At 36.2% G+C, this 18,389-nt stretch overlaps 2 protein-coding genes and 1 pseudogene across 2 annotated transcripts; all 3 read left to right on the plus strand.

Annotated features, from left to right (window-relative positions):
* Positions 1–4,871: 4,871 nt before the first annotated feature.
* Positions 4,872–6,767, plus strand: LOC149053216 (adenosine receptor A3-like; annotated as a pseudogene).
* A 2,935-nt stretch (positions 6,768–9,702) lies between these two features.
* LOC149053217 (beta-1 adrenergic receptor-like) lies at positions 9,703–11,837 on the plus strand. Its single transcript, XM_089182538.1, has 2 exons — positions 9,703–9,727; positions 10,386–11,837. The coding sequence occupies exons 1-2, from the start codon at positions 9,703–9,705 to the stop codon at positions 11,339–11,341; spliced, it is 981 nt and encodes a 326-aa protein (XP_089038664.1). The 3' UTR covers positions 11,342–11,837.
* A 1,161-nt stretch (positions 11,838–12,998) lies between these two features.
* LOC149053218 (adenosine receptor A3-like) lies at positions 12,999–15,762 on the plus strand. Its single transcript, XM_089182545.1, has 2 exons — positions 12,999–13,019; positions 14,485–15,762. Exons 1-2 carry the CDS (start codon positions 12,999–13,001, stop codon positions 15,529–15,531), a joined length of 1,068 nt encoding a protein of 355 aa, XP_089038671.1. The 3' UTR covers positions 15,532–15,762.
* Positions 15,763–18,389: the final 2,627 nt, after the last annotated feature.

The following is an 18,389-nucleotide window of genomic DNA, read 5'->3' on the forward strand; positions in this document are numbered from 1 at the left end:
CAAGAAGTTTCCAAAGCAGAAGGCATCCGTCCTAATCATAACAGTAAACTTGCTTACTTTTAAAATAACATCTATAAGAAAATTACGCTCTTCTGATCAGCTGAAAACAAGTGCATTCCGATGTAACACGAGTGCAAATTACTAATAGCGCCTTCTTTTACTTTTTGAGTACGTACTGAGTAATCCCACCGGCTACCTAACCCTTTAACTCCCAAGATCTCATCAGTAATTCTCCTCACTGTCAGCCATACAATTCCTATGATGTAAATTTATAGAGTTTGGTATTGGATCAACTAATAATCCTCAATTGATATTTTACTTTATTCTCATCACTTCTATGCTTGATATTGTATCGATATTGAAAGGAGTAATTCTCTCTTAGTCACTCATGGGAGGTAAAGGGGTAAGGGAATTGGAACAATTTTTGACAACTTCAGCTGAAAGCTATTAGCACCAGGTTGGCTGAGCGGAGTAGTGTTTAAGAGCTAGGTTCTTTGACAGTACGTTAATCAAAAAAATGTTTGATATCCATATATGGATATATAGTGAAAATTAGTTTGTCTTGGCCAAGGAAATGAAATTCAAGAACAATTTCAAGTGCGTGTCGGCTGTCTTTAATGTATGATGGTAAAGTTTTGACGATAGGAGCCATAAATGTACTTAACTCTACATTATAATTTCTTAGTATTTCTCTCTCTAATTGTTATGACTCGTTTAATTTCAACGGTGTACAATGACTGTTTGATGCAAAATTTAACAGTGCATCTAGAAGCATGTGTCTAGAGCTAAATATCCTGAAGTGTTATTAGACCGGCTTCCGTCTATCACTGATTGAAGATTATCTCTTATTGAGAAAGGATAACTTCCTATACTGCTAATGTGGAGATTTTGAGCCACACAAGAAATTTGTAAAAACCTTGTGAAATTCTTGCCTTTTCAACAGAAAAATACATGAACAGCTGTTTCGTTCTTTGATGAACAGCCGTTTTAATTGACGGTGTTAGTTGAACCTGAAATGTCTTGTCTACCTGGACCACGTGACTCCTTGAATATAATTACCACGAAAGACAACTATCTTGTCAGCCGTTGATGCTTGGTGTTGTTGCAAAAGGTTGAGTTCTTTTCCTTTGAAACAACGCATTTTATTCCGAAAAAAAAACTTTTTACCTTAATTTATTTAGTCATAGGTTTATGATGATTCACTCGTCGGCAGTGAATAAAACCATGGAGAATGCATCTGAATTCACAAGAAGTTTTCCTTCCAAGGCAGAAGGGATCGCTCTATTCAGCGCTCTTATTTTATCTTTGGTCCTAATCATTGCAGGAAACTTGCTCACTCTTATTCTCTTTGCGGTTACCAAACCACTTCGTAGGAAAAGTTTATTCCTAGTTATGAACATGGCGTTTGCTGATTTGTTGTTGGGAACCTTCTCTGTACCCTTTTACATTTACATTGTTGAACATGCCCATCAGCTTTGGACAGCAAAATACGGCTTTTATCTTATGGTCTTCAAATGCATCGATGCCATTTTTATGTTCGGCTCATATCTATCTGCAGCCTTCATATCTTGTGAGAGATTGTACGCCGTATATTGGCCGTTTAAATACCGCTTCCTGTCCACCAAAACATATCGCATCGCCATTTTCACACTTTGGACATTCCCTGCCTTGTTGTCTTTAATATTAACTTTGCTATCGGTGTTTACTTCAATAAGATCCGCATTGTATGTCTCTGTCCCAGTTCTGTTGGGTCTAACAATCATTATATGTGTCTGTAACATCGCCATCTGGAGAAACTTTCAACACAAGAGTGTTGACTCACAGCATCGGAATGGAGCTTCACGAAACAGACGCTTAACAAAGACCCTGTTTCTGGTGTCCACACTGGCTTTATTATGTTGGCTTCCCTTAATCATCTTGAACTTATATCATAACCCATCAAATCATTGACATACGGCAGTCCTCTAGACTACGAGCTGTCTCTCCTTTTCGGTTCAGTCTGTCGCTCGGGTCCGAAACAATGAAAAAAAAAGGTCCGAGTAAAAATAATGATAGTAATAATAATAATAATAATAACAATAATAATAATAATAATAAGAATAAATAAATAAACAAAAACGCGAAAGGGCTCTTAGAGCCAGCTCATTCATGTTATGGCTTAAGTTTGTATTGATTTCTTGGACTTGATGAATATAGGTATATTTGAATTCGGTTTATGTGAACTTTCAAGACTTATGGAATAAATTTTTTCTTTTATTTTTTTTAGGCAGTTTTGTGATAAAAAAAAAAAAAAAAAAAAAAAAAAAAACTTGTGCATTCCTCGTGATAGGAATTGGAAAAAAGGTTGTGTGGGCTGCAGGTGGGATGGGCAGAAATCATTAGGCAGACAGTGTCCTTTTTTGTTTGTATGTGTGTATTTGTGGGGTGGAGGGTGGGCTGGGTGAGAAAATCAGGCATCAAATGTTGCTCTACAAGCAAAATATTAGTAAACCTCATCTTTCACGATCATTTGCATTATTTAATGAAGATTAATCGTCTCTCATTGAGAAATGATGACGCCCCAGTCGGCTTTTAAAAGATATTTTCATACGGGTTATACAGGCAAGAAATATGTCTAAAAAGCCTTACCATTCAGTCATTAAAAAAAAAAAAAACATGAACACCTCTTACGTTTTTTTAATAAACGGACATTTCATTTATTGTGACACGAAGGGTTTTACGTGGCACAGTATTTGTTCAAACTCATTGCCTACTCCAACTACATAAACACCTTCAAAAAAATTACCAAAATATTTACATAAATTTCCGTTCAAATCCCTCCGATTAAACTGATCTTTGCACTAAAACACCATGTCACAAGCCCGTGTCTTCGCAGGAGAAACCTCACTAGGGAATCTCAACTGATCAAGAAGTAATGTGGTTGTATGCCCTCATATATTCTATAAACAAATAACGAATATCACCCGGGAAATATCACCAGTGAAGTAGTAAATTTACACCAAGCGTGTGAGAGCTGTGATACTTTCCGAAAATCAAATACTTAAGGGAAAAGGGTATTAAAGGTAGAGAAAAATTTGAATGAAACTGCAATCGATACAAGAGCATGCCTCTTCGCTCCAAGAAATAGCTTCTTAGTTCTTGTAAAAGGAATACACACGGTTTACCGCACCGGAAAAGTCAACGGATCAGTAATGTAAATGAACTTTACATAAGATAATAATTCCTTATTATTTCTCTCTCTCTTTGCTATGGCTCTTTTAAATTCAACGGTGTAGAATGAATTTCTAAGGCAAAATTAGAACTAGAGCAGTGCATCGAGGATCATGAGTCGAGGGCAAATTATCCTGGAAGTGTTATTACACTGTTTATTTGTCAATTTAATGAAGATTATATCTCATTGAGAGATAAGAACACTCGAGTGGCCTTACGAAGAAATTTTGAGCCAGGTAAGAAATTTACAGAAGCTAAGGCGCCTCTCTTTTTTTTTCCTCTCTGAGCTAAATTCATCACAGTAGGATGAATGTTTAATGTAAATTTGAAAATTGATCAACGCGCTAAGTAGAGAGTTAAAGCAAAATATCTTAGAGGTGTCACAACAAAATCCGTTCATTACAGTCATGAAAATTATTTCTCATTGAGAAATGATAACCATATATGCCTCTTCGCTCCGAAAAAGATTATTTTTAAGATTCAAGTAAAGGGAAACACGCGGTTTTCTTGAACGGATCAGGTATCGGATCAGTTAATGTAAATACAATTATTTGTAGATAATAATTTGGATCATTTCTTTCTCTTTGCTAAAACTCATTTAAATTGAACGGCGTAGGATGACTGTTAAATGCAAAATTAAAAATTGAAGAGTGTATTATGTAGCATGCGCCTGGGGCATATTATCCTGAAAGCGTTCTTTATATTCTTTGTTTATTGAAAGATGATAACGTTGGAGTCGGTTTGTTAATAAATTTTGAGCCATGCAAGAAATTTGTTAAAAACCTTATGGAGCGGTAAAACTTTGCAGAAAAACACACGAATAGCTGTCACGTTGTTTGATGAATATACATATATCGTGACATGAAGGGCTCTACGTGCACGGTATTATTTCGAAATGCATCGTCTACCTTGACAACATGACTGCCTTGAGTAAAATTACTATGACACATAAATGACTTTTCAGCTGTTCTTATTTTGTGTCGTTGCAGAAGATCGAGTTCCTCTCCATTGAAACACTACATTCTTTCCCGATCAAACGTTTCATCTCGTAAACCATTTAGTTACAAGTTAACTTTGTTTGGGGCACCGGCAGTGAACAAAATCCTACAAACAAGTCCAAATTTGCAAGAAGTTTCCAAAGCAGATGGCATCCGTCCTAATCATAACAGGAAACTTGCTTACTTTTAAAATAACGTCTACGAGAAAATTACGCACCTCTGATCGGCTGAAAACGAGTGCATTCCGATGTAACGCGAATGCAAATTACTAATAGCGCCTTCTTTTACTATTTGAGTACGTACTGAGTAATCCCACCGGCTACCTAACCCTTCAACTCCCAGGATCTCATTAGTAATTCTCCTTACTATCTACCATACAATTCTTATGATGTCAATTTAAAGAATTTGGTATTGGATCAACTAATAATCCCCTAATTGATATTTACTTTATTCTCATCACTTCTATGCTTGATATTGTATTGATATTGTAAGGAGAGATTCTCTCTTAGTCACTCATGGGAGGTAAAGCGGTAGGGGAATTGGAAGAATATTTGACAACTTCAACTGGTAGCTATTATTAGCACTAGTTTGGCTAAGCGGAGTCGTGTTTCAGAGCTAGGTTCTTTGACAATAGGTTGATCAAAAAAATGTTTGAGCGACAGAATGGCAAATGACACGAAAAAGAGATGTAATATCCATAGTGAAAAGAAGTTTGTCTTGGCCAAGGAAATTAACGACACGAACAATTTCAAGTGCGTGTTGGCTGTCTTTAATGTATGATGGTAAAGTTTTGACGATAGGAGTCATAAATGTACTTAACTTTAGATTATAATTTCTAAGTATTTTTCTCTCTAATTGTTGTGACTCGTTTAATTTCAACGATGTACGATGACTGTTTGATGCAAAATTAAACTTTGCATGAAGTAGCATGTGTCTAGAGCTAATTATACTGAAGTGTTATTAAACCTTTCGTCTATCACTAATGAAGATTATCTCTCATTGAGAAAGGACAACGTCCTAGTCCGTTAGTGTAGAGATTTTGAGTCACATAAGAAGTTTGTTAAAACCTAAACAATTGTAAAACTGTGCAATTCTTGCCATTTCAACAGGAAAATACATGAACACCTATTACGTTCTTTGATGAAAAGCCATTTTATTGACAGTATTAGTTGAACCTGAAATGTCTTGTGTACCTGGACTACGTTACTCCTTGAATATAATTACCATGAAATACAAATAACATTTCAGCTGCTGTTGCTTGGTGTTGTTGCAAGTTCCTCTCCTCTGAAACAACGCGTTTTATTCCGAAAAAAAAAAAACCGTTAACCGTAATTCATTTAGTCATAAATTAATAGGATTGACTCGTCGGCAGTGAATAAAACCATGGAGAATGCGTCTGCGTTCACAAGAAGTTTTCCCTCCAAGGAAAAAGGGATTGCACTATGCAGCGCTCTCATTTTATCTTCGGTCCTTATCATTGCAGGAAACTTGCTAACTCTGGTTCTCTTTGCAGTTACCAAACCACTTCGTAGGAAAAGTTTATTTTTAGTTATGAACATGGCGTTTGCTGATTTGATGTTAGGAGCGTTCACTCTGCCCTTTTACATTTACCTCGTTGGAGATGCCTATCAGCTTTGGACAGCAAAATATGACTTTGAACACATGGCTTACAAAATATTTTACACAAGTTTCGATGATACGTTTTTGTTAGGCTCGTATATATCTGCAGCCTCTATTTCTTGTGAGCGATTTTATGCCGTATTTTGGCCCTTTAAACACCGTTCATTATCCACCAGAACATACCGCATCGCCATTTTCTTACTTTGGTCTTCCGCTGTCTTGCTGTCTACATTAATGACTTTGTTAAACGTTTCGAGTTCATTTGAATCTGTTTGTATGTTTTTATCCCCGTAGTGTTGGGTCTAACAATCATCGTATGTGTCTGTAATATCTCCATATGGAGAAGTTTTCAACACGAGAGTGTTGTCTCACAGCATCGAAATGGAGCTTCGCGACACAGACGCTTAACAAAGACCCTACTTCTGGTTTCCATACCGGCTTTAGTATGTTGGCTTCCCATAATCATCTTGAACATATTAATCTATGTAACTAATACATCAATACCATGGAAGTTTTATCACATGGTGAACATTCTAAATTATTCTAACTCTTTTGTCAATCCGATTGTGTATGTATTCAGAATTCAGAATGTTTCAGCAAGCACTGCGTTTGTGTTGCACGAAGAGCAGACCGGCCATTAAGATGGTAAAAATTCAAAGGAAGAAACCGAACGGCTGCACTTAAAACGCTAGAGATAGAACTAAGAATATTCAGAAACGATCTCACTCGCCTGCAAGTTATTGTTGAACGATAATATATGGAAACTAAGTTTTAGTTTGCTGAGATGAGAGGATCGTCCGCGTTGTTACTGAGTAGTGACATCCATAGGAAGCAGGAGCCATGAATGTGGAGTATTGTAAGAAAATAGGATAACGTTCTTAGATTTTCAATTTTTTACTTCACAGAGCCCTGTTGTTGTTCTATAGGGTTGCTTTTTGCAGCAGAAGTTCACACAAGTTAAGTCTGAATTTCATCCAGTGATGAAAATATACAGTTTTATTTATCCTATCTAAGCAAATATCGTCTCATTTTACGAAAAAAATAAACTCTTCATAAATATGATAATTCTAGCTCTTAAGTTATAGTTCAAATTCACACACCTATACTTTTAAGGTTGTCAGAACATGTCAATGACCATCTTGCGGACATCGCCCTTAAAGTGTGAAATAAAAAATAAGATAAAATAAAGAGCGTACAGCTTTCCCTGCCTCCGAACTAAAATCAAGTAAAGTTTAATCAAGTTGTTTTGCCATTTATTATCGCTCGTTTAGATCAAATACAATTTCAAATATATATGAAGAACACCGAATGCACAAAAACTCAGCAACTCAGCCCGTGGACAAGACCCTTTAATTTTGACATAAAAAATTACCACGAAATAAATTTTTCCTCTGAACTTAAGGTTGAATCAAACTTGACGTTCGTAATATAAAAGAGAGCCCTTCGTGAAAAGTAAAACCGCCATTTTGCTAAAGCGGGTTACCATGATGTCATTTTTATCCGCAAGTGCGAAGAGATAAGGGGAACGTTCACCGCGCGTGGTAAAGATATCATGTTTTCGAGACAGAAATTCTGGTATTTCATCGATATATAATATATATATATATATATATATATATATATATATATATATATATATATATATATATATATATCATAAAACTTTAGACAAGTGGGCGACGAAAACAGCTGAGTTCTTTCCGACAGTTTCCAATGAGACATAGGTTTGAAGATGAAGTACCTCTACGCCTCCAATGATCTCAGTTTCACGGGCATCATAATTAAAACTAGTGGAGTGGAAATTGTTGATAAGTAATCGAATTATTTTCATGTGTGGAGACTTGGAAATAAAATGCCTCTTTTTTGTCAAAAAATAAATTCATTCAAGCACACAGATGTATTCGGATACCTCGACAGGCAAGAGAACTCTAATAAAACGTCTAGTAATCGTAACTTAAGTTCATCTTTAAAACCCATAATCTGATTATTAATTTCATATTTCCAGACGCTGAGACACTCGAAGCAAGCGCGTGAGAGCTGAGATACTTTCCGAAAATTAAATACTCAAGGGAAAAGAGTATAAAGGCAGATAAAAATTTGAACGAGACTGCAATCGATATAAGAGCATGCCTTTACGCTCCAAGAAATAACTTCTCAGTTCTAGTAAAAAGAATTCACAAGGTTCACTACACCGGAAAAGTCAGCGGATCAATAATGTAAATAAACTTTACTTAAGATAGTAATTCATAAGTATTTCTCTCTCTTTTGCTATGGCTCTTTTAAATTCAACGGTGTAGAATGAATTTCTAAGGCAAAATTAGAACTAGAGCAGTGCATCGAGTATCATGAGTCGAGCGCAAATCATCCTGGACGTGTTATTACACTGTTTATTTATACATTTTAAATGAAGATTATATCTCATGGAGAGATAATAACACCCGAGTGGCCTTACAAAGAAATTTTAAGCCAAGTAAGAAATTTCCATACGCTTAGGCGCCAAAGATTTCTTTCTCCCCTCTCTGAGCTAACTTCATCACAGTAGTATGAATGTTTAATGCAATTTGAAAATGGATCAACGTACTGAGTAGAGAGTTAAAGCAAAATATCTTAGATTTGTCACAACAAAATTTGTTCATCACTAAAATGAAAATTATCTCTCATTAAGAAATGATAACGATATATGCCTCTTCGCTCCGAAAAGAATATATTTTCATGATTTAAATAAAGGAAAACATACCGTTCTCTTGAACAATACAATTAACTGTGTATAATAATTTGGATCACTTCTTTCTCTTTGCTAAAACTCATTTAAATTGAACGGCGTAGGATGACTGTTGAATGCAGAATTAAAAATTGAAGAGTGTATTTTGTAGTATGTGTCTGGGGCATATTAAAGCGTTCTTTATATTCTTTGTTCATTGAAAGATGATAACGTCCGAGTCAGTTTGTTAATAAATTTTGAGCCAAGCAAGAAATTTGTTAAAAACCTTATGAAGCGCTAAACCTTTGCAGAAAAACACACGAATAGCTGTCACGTTGTACGATGAACAGACATATATCGTGACATGAAGGGCTCTTCGTGCACGGTATTATTTCGAAATGCATTGTCTACCTCGACAACATGACTACCTTGAGTAAAATTACTATGACACATAAATGACTTTTCAGCTGTTGTTATTTCGTGTTGTTGCAGAAGATCGAGTTCCTCTCCTTTGAAATACCACATTCTTTCACGAAAAAACGTCTTATCCCGTAAACCATTTAGTTACAAGTTAACTTTGTCGAGGCATCGGCAGTGAACGAAATCTCACAAATAAGTTCAAATTTGCAAGAAGTTTCCAAAGCAGAAGGCATCCGTCCTAATCATAACAGTAAACTTGCTTACTTTTAAAATAACGTCTATGAGAAAATTACGCACTTCTGATCGGCTGAAAACGAGTGTATTCCGATGTAACACGAGTGCAAATTACTAATAGCGCCTTCTTTTACTATTTGAGTACGTGCTGAGTAATCCCACCGGCTACCTAACCCTTCAACTCCCAAGATCTCATCAGTAATTCTCCTTACTATCTGCCATACAATTCTTATGATGTCAATTTGGAGAATTTGGTATTGGATCATGTGGATCAACTAATAATCCCCTAATTGATATTTTACTTTATTCTCATCACTTCTATGCTTGATATTGTATTGATATTGTAAGGAGAAATTCTCTCTTAGTCACTCATGGGAGGTAAAGCGGTAGGGGAATTGGAAGAATATTTGACAACTTCAACTGAAAGCTTTTATTAGCACTAGTTTGGCTGAGCGGAGTAGTGTTTCAGAGCTAGGTTCTTTGACGGTATGTTGATCAAAAAAATGTTTGAGCGACAGAATGGCAAATGACACGAAAAAGAGATGTAATATCCATAGTGAAAAGAAGTTTGTCTTGGCCAAGGAAATTAAAGTCACGAACAATTTTAGGTGCGTGTTGGCTGTCTTTAATGTATGATGGTAAAGTTTTGACGATAGGAGTCATAAATGTACTTAACTGTACGTTATAATTTCCTCGTATTTCTTTCTTTAATTGTTACGACTCGTTTAATTTCAAAGATGTACGATGATTGTTTGATGCAAAATTAAACTTTGCATAGAGTAGCATGTGTCTAGAGCTAATTATCTTGAAGTGTTATTAAACCTTTCGTCTATCACTAATGAAGATTATCTCTCATCGAGAAAGGACAACGTCCTAGTCTGCTAGGGTAGAGATTTTGAGTCACATAAGAAATTTGTTAAAACCTTAACAAGTGTAAAACTGTACAATTCTTGCCACTTCAACCGGAAATTACATGAACAGCTGTTACGTTCTTTGATGAAAAGCCATTTTATTGACAGTATTAGTTGAACCTGAAATGTCTTGTCTACCTGGAACACGTGACTCCTTGAATATAATTACCCCGAAATGCAAATAACATTTCAGCTGCTGTTGCTTGGTGTTGTAGCAAGTTCCTCTCCTCTGAAACAACGTTTTTTATTCCGAAAAAAAAGACTGTTTACCGTAATTCATTTAGTCATAAGTTTATAAGATTGACTCGTCGGCAGTGAACAAAACCATGGAGAATGCGTCTGCGTTCACAAGAAGTTTGCCCTCCAAGGAAGAAGGGATCGCACTATGCAGCGCTCTCATTTTATCTTCGGTCCTTATCATTGCAGGAAACTTGCTCACTCTGGTTCTCTTTGCAGTTACCAAACCACTTCGTAGGAAAAGTTTACTTTTAGTTATGAACATGGCGTTTGCTGATTTGATGTTAGGAGCCTTCACTCTGCCCTTTTATATCTTCGTTGCTGGAGGTGATTATCAGCTTTGGACAGCAGAATATGACTCTGAACACATGGTCTACAAAATATTTTACACAAGTTTCGATGACACGTTTTTGTTAGGCTCGTATATATCTGCAGCCTCTATTTCTTGTGAGAGATTTTATGCCGTATTTTGGCCCTTTAAACACCGTTCATTATCCACCAGAACATACCGCATCGCCATTTTCTTACTTTGGTCTTCCGCTGTCTTGCTGTCTACATTAATGACTTTGTTAAACGTTTCGAGTTCATTTAAATCAGCTCTGTACGTTTTTATCCCCGTAGTGTTGGGTCTAACAGTCATCGTATGTGTCGGTAATATCGCCATATGGAGAAATTTTCAACACGAGAGTGTTGCTTCACAGCATCGAAATGGAGCTTCGCGAAACCGACGTTTAACAAAGACCCTACTTCTGGTTTCCATACTGGCTTTAGTATGTTGGCTTCCCATAGTCATCTTGAACATATTAATCAATATAACGAAGACATCAATACCGAGGAAGTTTTATTACATGGTGAACATTCTAAATTATTCTAACTCTTTTGTCAATCCGATTGTGTATGTATTCAGAATTCCTGAGTTTCAGCAAGCACTGCGTTTGTGTTGCACGAAGAGCAGACCAGCCATTAAGATGGTAAAAATTCAAAGGAAGAAACCGAACGGCTGCACTTAAAACGCCAGAGATAGAACTAAGAATATTCAGAAACGATCTCACTCGCCCGCAAGTTATTGTTGAACGATAATATATGAAAACTAATTTTTAGTTTGCAGAGATAAGAGGATCGTCCGCGTTGTTACTGAGTAGTGACATCCATAGGAGGAAGGAGCCATAAATGTGGAGTATTGTAAGAAAATTGGATAACGTTCTTAGATTTTCAATTTTTTACTTCACAGAGCCCTGTTGTTGTTCTATAGGGTTGCTTTTTGCAGAAGAAGTTCACACAAGTTAAGTCTGAATTTCATCCAGTGATGAAAATATACAGTTTTATTTCCCCTATCTAGGCAAAATATCGTCTCATTTTACGAAAAAAATAAACTCTTCATAAATATGATAATTCTAGCTCTTAAGTTATAGCTCAAATTCACACACCTATACTTTTAAGGTCGTCAGAACATGTCAATGTCCATCTTGCGGACATCGCCCTCAAGAGTGTGAAATAAAAAATAAGATAAAGTAAAGAGCGTACAGCTTTCCCTGCCTCCGAACTAAAATCAAGTAAAGTTTAATCAAGTTGTTTTGCCATTTATTATCGCTCGTTTAGATCAAATACAATTTCAAATATATATGAAGAACACCGAATGCACAAGACACCTGCAGTTAACTCAGCCCTTGGACAAGACCCTTTAATTTAGACATAAAAAATTACCACGAAATAAATTTTTCCTCTGAATTTAAGGTTGAATCAAACTGGACGTTCGTAATATAAAAGAGAGCCCTTCGTGAAAAGTAAAACCGCCATTATGCTAAAGCGGGTTACCATGATGTCATTTTTATCCGCAGATAAGGGGAACGTTCACCGCGCGTGGTAAAGATATCATGTTTTCGAAACAGAAATTCTGGTATTTCATCGATATATATATATATATATATATATATATATATATATATATATATATATATATATCGATGAAATAATAACCTGGAAGTGTTATTACACTGTTTATTTATACATTTTAAATGAAGATTACATCTCATGGAGAGATAATAACATCCGAGTGGCCTTGCGAAGACATTTTGAGCCAAGTGAGATATTTCCAGATGCTTAGGCGCCAAAGATTTCTTTCTCCCCTCTCTGAGCTAACTTCATCACAGTAGGATGAATGTTTAATGCAAATTTGAAAATGGATTAACGTACTGAGTAGAGAGTTAAAGCAAATTATCTTAGATGTGTCACAACTAAATTCGTTCATCACCGAAATAGAAAATTATCTCTCATTAAGAAATGATAACGATATATGCCTCTTCGCTCCGAAAAGAATATATTTTCATGATTTGAGTAAAGGAAAACATACGGTTTTCCTGAACAATACAATTAACTGTAGATAATAATTTGGATCATTTCTTTCTCTTTGCTAAAACTCATTTAAATTGAACGGCGTAGGATGAATGTTAAATGCAAAATTAAAAATTGAAGAGTGTATTATGTAGCATGTGTCTGGGGCATATTATCCTGAAAGCGTTCTTTATATTCTTTGTTCATTGAAAGGTGATAACGTCCGAGTCAAGTTTGTTAATAAATTTTGAGCTAAGCAAGAAATAAACCTAAACCTTTGCAGAAAAACACACAATTAGGTGTCACGTTGTTTGATGAACAAACATATATCGTGACATGAAGGGCTCGACGTGCACGGTATTATTTCGAAATGCATTGTCTACCTTGACAACATGACTACCTTGATTAAAATTACTATGACACATAAATGACTTTTCAGCTGTTGTTATTTCGTGTCGTTGCAGAAGATCGAGTTCCTCTCCTTTAAAACACGACATTCTTTCACGATCAAACGTTTCATCCCGTAAACCATTTAGTTACAAGTTAACTTTGTTCGAGGCATTGGCAGTGAACGAAATCTATCAAATAAGTTCAAATTTGCAAGAAGTTTCCAAAGCAGATGGCATCCGTCCTAATCATAACAGGAAACTTGCTTACTTTTAAAATAACGTCTATGAGAAAATTACGCATTTTTGATCGGCTGAAAATGAGTGCATTCCGATATAACACGAGTGCAAATTACTAATAGCACCTTCTTTTACTATTTGAGTACGTGCTGAGTTATCCCGCCAGCTACCTAACTCTTTAACTCCCATGATCTCATTAGTAATTCTCCTCACTGTCAGCCATACAGTTCCTATGATGTAAATTTGGAGAGTTTGGTATTGGATCAACTAATAATCCTCAATTGATATTTTACTTTATTCTCATCACTTCTATTCTTGATATTGTGTTGATATTGTAAGGAGAAAATCTCTCTTAGTCACGCATGGGAGGTAGAAAGTTCAGAGAATTAGAACAATATTTGACAACTTCAACTGAAAGCTATTATTAGCACTAGTTTGGCTGAGCGGAGTCGTGTTTCAGAGCTAGGTTCTTTGACAGTACGTTGATCAAAAATATTTTTGAGCTACAGAGTGGTAAATGACAGTAAAAAGAGATGTAATCTCCATGGTGAAAAGAAATTTGTCTTGGCCGAAGTCACGAACAATTTCAAGCGTGTGTTGGCTGTCTTTAAAGTATGATGGTCAAGCTTTGACGATAGGAGTCATAAATGAACTTAACTCTACATTATAATTTCTTAGTGTTTCTCTCTCTAATTGTTATACTAGTTTAACTTCGACGGTGTGCGCTGACTGTTTGATGCAAAATTAAACAGTGCATCTAGCAGCATGTGTCTAGAGCTAATTATACTGAAGTGTTATTACACCTTTCGTGTAACACTAATGAAGATCGTCTCTCATTGAGTAAAGATAACTTCCTAGTCTGCTAGTGTAGAGATTTTGAGTCACACAAGAAATTTGTTGAAACCTTAACAAGCGTAAAACTGTGCAACTCTTGCCATCTTAACAGGAAATACATGAACAGCTGTTACGTTCTTTGATGAACAGCCATTTTATTGACGGTATTAGTTGAACCTGTCTTGTGTCTTGTCTACCTGGACCTCGTGACTTCTTGAATATAATTACCACGAAATACAAATTACTTGTCAGCCGTTGTTGCTTGGTGTTGTTGCAAAAGGTTGGGTTCCTCTCCGCTGAAACAACGCATTTTATTCAGAAAAAAAAAAAAAACTGTTTACTGTAATTCATTTGGTCGTAAGTTTATAATCATTGACTCGTCGGCAGTGAATAAAATCATGGAGAATGCATCTACATTCACAGGAAGTCTTCCTTCCAAAACAGAAGGGATCGCAGTATGCAGCGCTCTCATTTTATCTTCGGTCCTAATCATTGCAGGAAACTTGCCCACTCTGGTTCTCTTTGCAGTTACCAAACCACTTCGTAGGAAAAGTTTATTTTTAGTTATGAACATGGCGTTTGCTGATTTGATGTTAGGAGCCTTCAGTCTGCCCTTTCATATTTTCGCTGCTGGAGGTGATTATCAGCTTTGGACAGCAAAATATGACTCTGAACACATGGTCTACAAAATATTTTACGCAAGTTTTGATGACATGTTTTTGTTAGGCTCGTATATATCTGCAGCCTCTATTTCCTGTGAGAGATTTTATGCCGTATTTTGGTCCTTTAAACACCGTTCATTATCCACCAGAACATACCGAATCATCATTTTCTTACTTTGGTCTTCCGCTGTCTTGCTGTCTACATCAATGACTTTGTTAAATGTTTCGAGTTCATTTGAAGCTAGTTTGTATGTTTTTATACCTGTCGTGTTGGGTCTAACAATTACCATATGTATCTGTAACACCGCCATCTGGAGAAATTTTCAAAACGAGAGTGTTGTCTCACAGCATCGTAATGGAGCTTCGCGAAACCGACGCTTAACAAAAACCGTTCTTCTGGTGTCCATACTGGCTTTATTAAGTTGGCTTCCCATAAGCATCTTGAACGTATTAATCCATATAACTAAGATATCAATACCATGGAAGTTTTATTACGTGATGAACATTCTAAATTATTCTAACTCTTTTGTCAATCCAATTGTGTACGTATTGAGAATTCCTGAGTTTCAGCAAGCGCTACGTTCTTGCTGCACAAAGAGGAGACCAGCCATTAAGATGGTAAAAACCGAAAGACAAAACCGAAAAGGTACACCCAGAACGCCAGAGATAGAACTAAGAATGTTACGAAACGATCCCACCCGCCTGCAGGTTGATGTTGAACAAGAATATATGGAAACTAAGTTATAGTCAGCTGAGATAAGAGGATCGTCCGCTTTGTTACTGAGTAGTGACATTCATAGGAAGCAGGAGCCATAAATGTGGAGTATAGTAAGAAAATTGGATAACGTTCTTAAATTTTCAATTTTTTTGCTTCACAGAGCCCTGTTGTTCTATAGGGTTGCTTTTTGCAGCAGCAGTTTACACCACTTAAGTTTGAATTTCATCCAATCATAAAAATATGCTGTTTTATTTATCCTATCTGAGCAAAATATCGTCTCATTGTACGAAAAAATAAACTCTTCATAAATATGATAGTTCCAGCTTTTAAGTTATTGCTTAAATTAACACACCTATACTTTTAAGATTGTCAGAACATGTCAATGGCCATCATATGGACCATGCCCTCAAGAGTGTGAAATGAAAAATAAGATAGAATAAAGAGCGTACAGCTGTAACTGCTGTAACTAAAGTTTAAGAATGTTATTTTGCCATTTATTATAAGGAGAACGATCGCCTGTTTAGATCAAATACAATTTAAAACATATTTCTAGAACACCGAATGCACAAGACACCTGCACCAGCGTTAACTCAGCTCGTGGACAAGACGCTTTAATTTTGACACAAAAAAAATAACACTAAATAATTTTTTCCTCTGAACTTAAGGCCGAGTCGGGCTTGATATTCGTAATATAAAAACAGCCTTTCGTGAAAAGTTACCAAGAGGTCATTTTTATTTGCACGTGCGAAGAGAAATTCTGGTATTTCATCGATATCCATATCACAAAACTTTACTCGAGATCTCTCCATGGGCTAAAATGCGACTAAATACATTTTTTGACAGATCAACCGACAAAAAGAGGAAATGGTTTATATCATAAAATAATAACTAAAAATAGCATACTGCATAGAATTACAGATGCGGGAACCACATTTTCTCTGAAAGGATAAAAACGCTTTTTTTTCATAAAACATTAAGGAATATTTTAAGTCGAAGGAACAGTTTTGGTCTCGTTCCGCATTTTTGTCAACAAAATAAAAACATCTCGGTTAAAAAGATGAAATATACGGACCACGTGCAAAGCTGTTAATTGTTTTTCGAATATTACGCGTGTTAAATATTCAATAGTGACATCTCATTTTCAACCATATCTACTTTTATTAAGTTGGTAAACTCTGTACAGACATCACACCAACCAACTCGCGCGCAAAGTGAGAAGACTATATGAAGACTTGAAATTATATTAAGAACGATTGGGATCAAGAAACGGACAAGGAATATTCCACACTAGTGCAGGCAGCCTGACAATAGTGCAAATAATCGTGAAAGATGATCGCGGGAAAGCGCGATTGCGTGACGCTCGGTAAGTTGTGAGATGACAGTTATCAAGTATTAGACGAAAACACAGTATAAATTCTCAGTCTGCATTTTTTTACCCAGTCTGCAGTCTGTAGTCTGCATTTTGTACCAGGTCTGCAGTCTGCACTCTGCATTTTGTACTGACCGGACTGGTATTGCTGTATTTGTTCGAAATAAAAATAAGTCAGGTAAGCAGAGATTATTTTTCTAGAATTGTGATTTTATAACCCAATATCTCCTTATCAAGAAGCAAGAAACACAAAAGCCGAGTCATAATCATTTGAACAAGTCTGTTACAAAACATTTATCCACCGTGACATTTCTTACGTTTTTCGTTGAAGCATGTAGATATGTGGGGAAAACATTGCCCTTGGAATTCAACCTACAGTATCGCCGCCATCTTAACAATAACGCAAACAAATATTTGGATTCTGATAACGCCTTTTCTTACTCAAGTCAGCTCGCTGAAAAAAAAAGCTTCTTCTTTACCATGGTTTACAAACGTCTCTTGTTCACATATTTTCTTTTTTTCGTCAGAGAAAAGGAGCCCATTCAATGTTCATCCGGCATAAGTTGTCATCGCTTGTGGCCTCCTGCAAAATGGGAAAAACATCCATCATCTTGATAACGTCAGAAAAGTAGGTGCAAGAGTATAGCAGGTCATTTAATGTTAACAACTGAGTTGAAAGCGTAAATTGGCCACCGTAAAGAGTAAAAAAACTGACGTTTCGAGCGTTGGCCCTTCGTCAGAGCGAGAGTTGGCGAAAGAGGCTAAAGAGTTCGCCCAAAGGACATGACACAAGGTCTGGAAACCAGACCTCTGCATAAGGGTCCATTTTCCTAATCATAACACAAATAATTTTAGAACTTTCGCTTAAATGCTTTACACGCAATTTTTCTCCCACACTATGCTCATTTACAAGAGGGAAAGGCAGCTCTTATTCTTGGAAAAAAAAAAAAAAGAAGAAAAAAAAACAACAACAAAATGGGAATGAAACAACAACCCAAAACCAACATACAAACATATACAATCAAGCAAACTCATCTCGATCAGGTAATGCACCTGTCCTTCTATTGAGAGAAGAATAATGATCTTACTGGTTTCTTCAAAGCCTTTGATCCACCGTCCACATCTTTGAGAATCTTAAGACCTGAAAATAGCCAACCAACCAATCGGCTCGGTCTGACATTCTTCTTTCTCTTGCTCGGCCGCTAGAATTACTTTGCATTTGCTTTTGCTTTTGCGAAAATCAAACTCTCTTAATAGTTGTAAGTTAACTCTCAAGAATTGTATGCCGGAAGTATTTGGATGGAATTCTTTCCTTGTTTAGGAAAACAAATAAATATAGCGAGTTTGGCGTCTCCGAAGCTAAATGGAATAGGCTCCTATTGATAAAAGGGATGTTTCTCGGCTCCATAAATTGACTACCTCGAATAACACATGATTCTATCTTTTTTACGAGTATTTACAAAGTGAAGCTGTCTATCCATTACACCAATCATGAAATTGCACATTCTTCACACGAGG

This window comes from Pocillopora damicornis, chromosome 1 (assembly GCF_964200805.1).
Source record: "Pocillopora damicornis chromosome 1, jaPocDami1.2, whole genome shotgun sequence".
Taxonomy (NCBI): Eukaryota; Metazoa; Cnidaria; class Anthozoa; order Scleractinia; family Pocilloporidae; genus Pocillopora; species Pocillopora damicornis.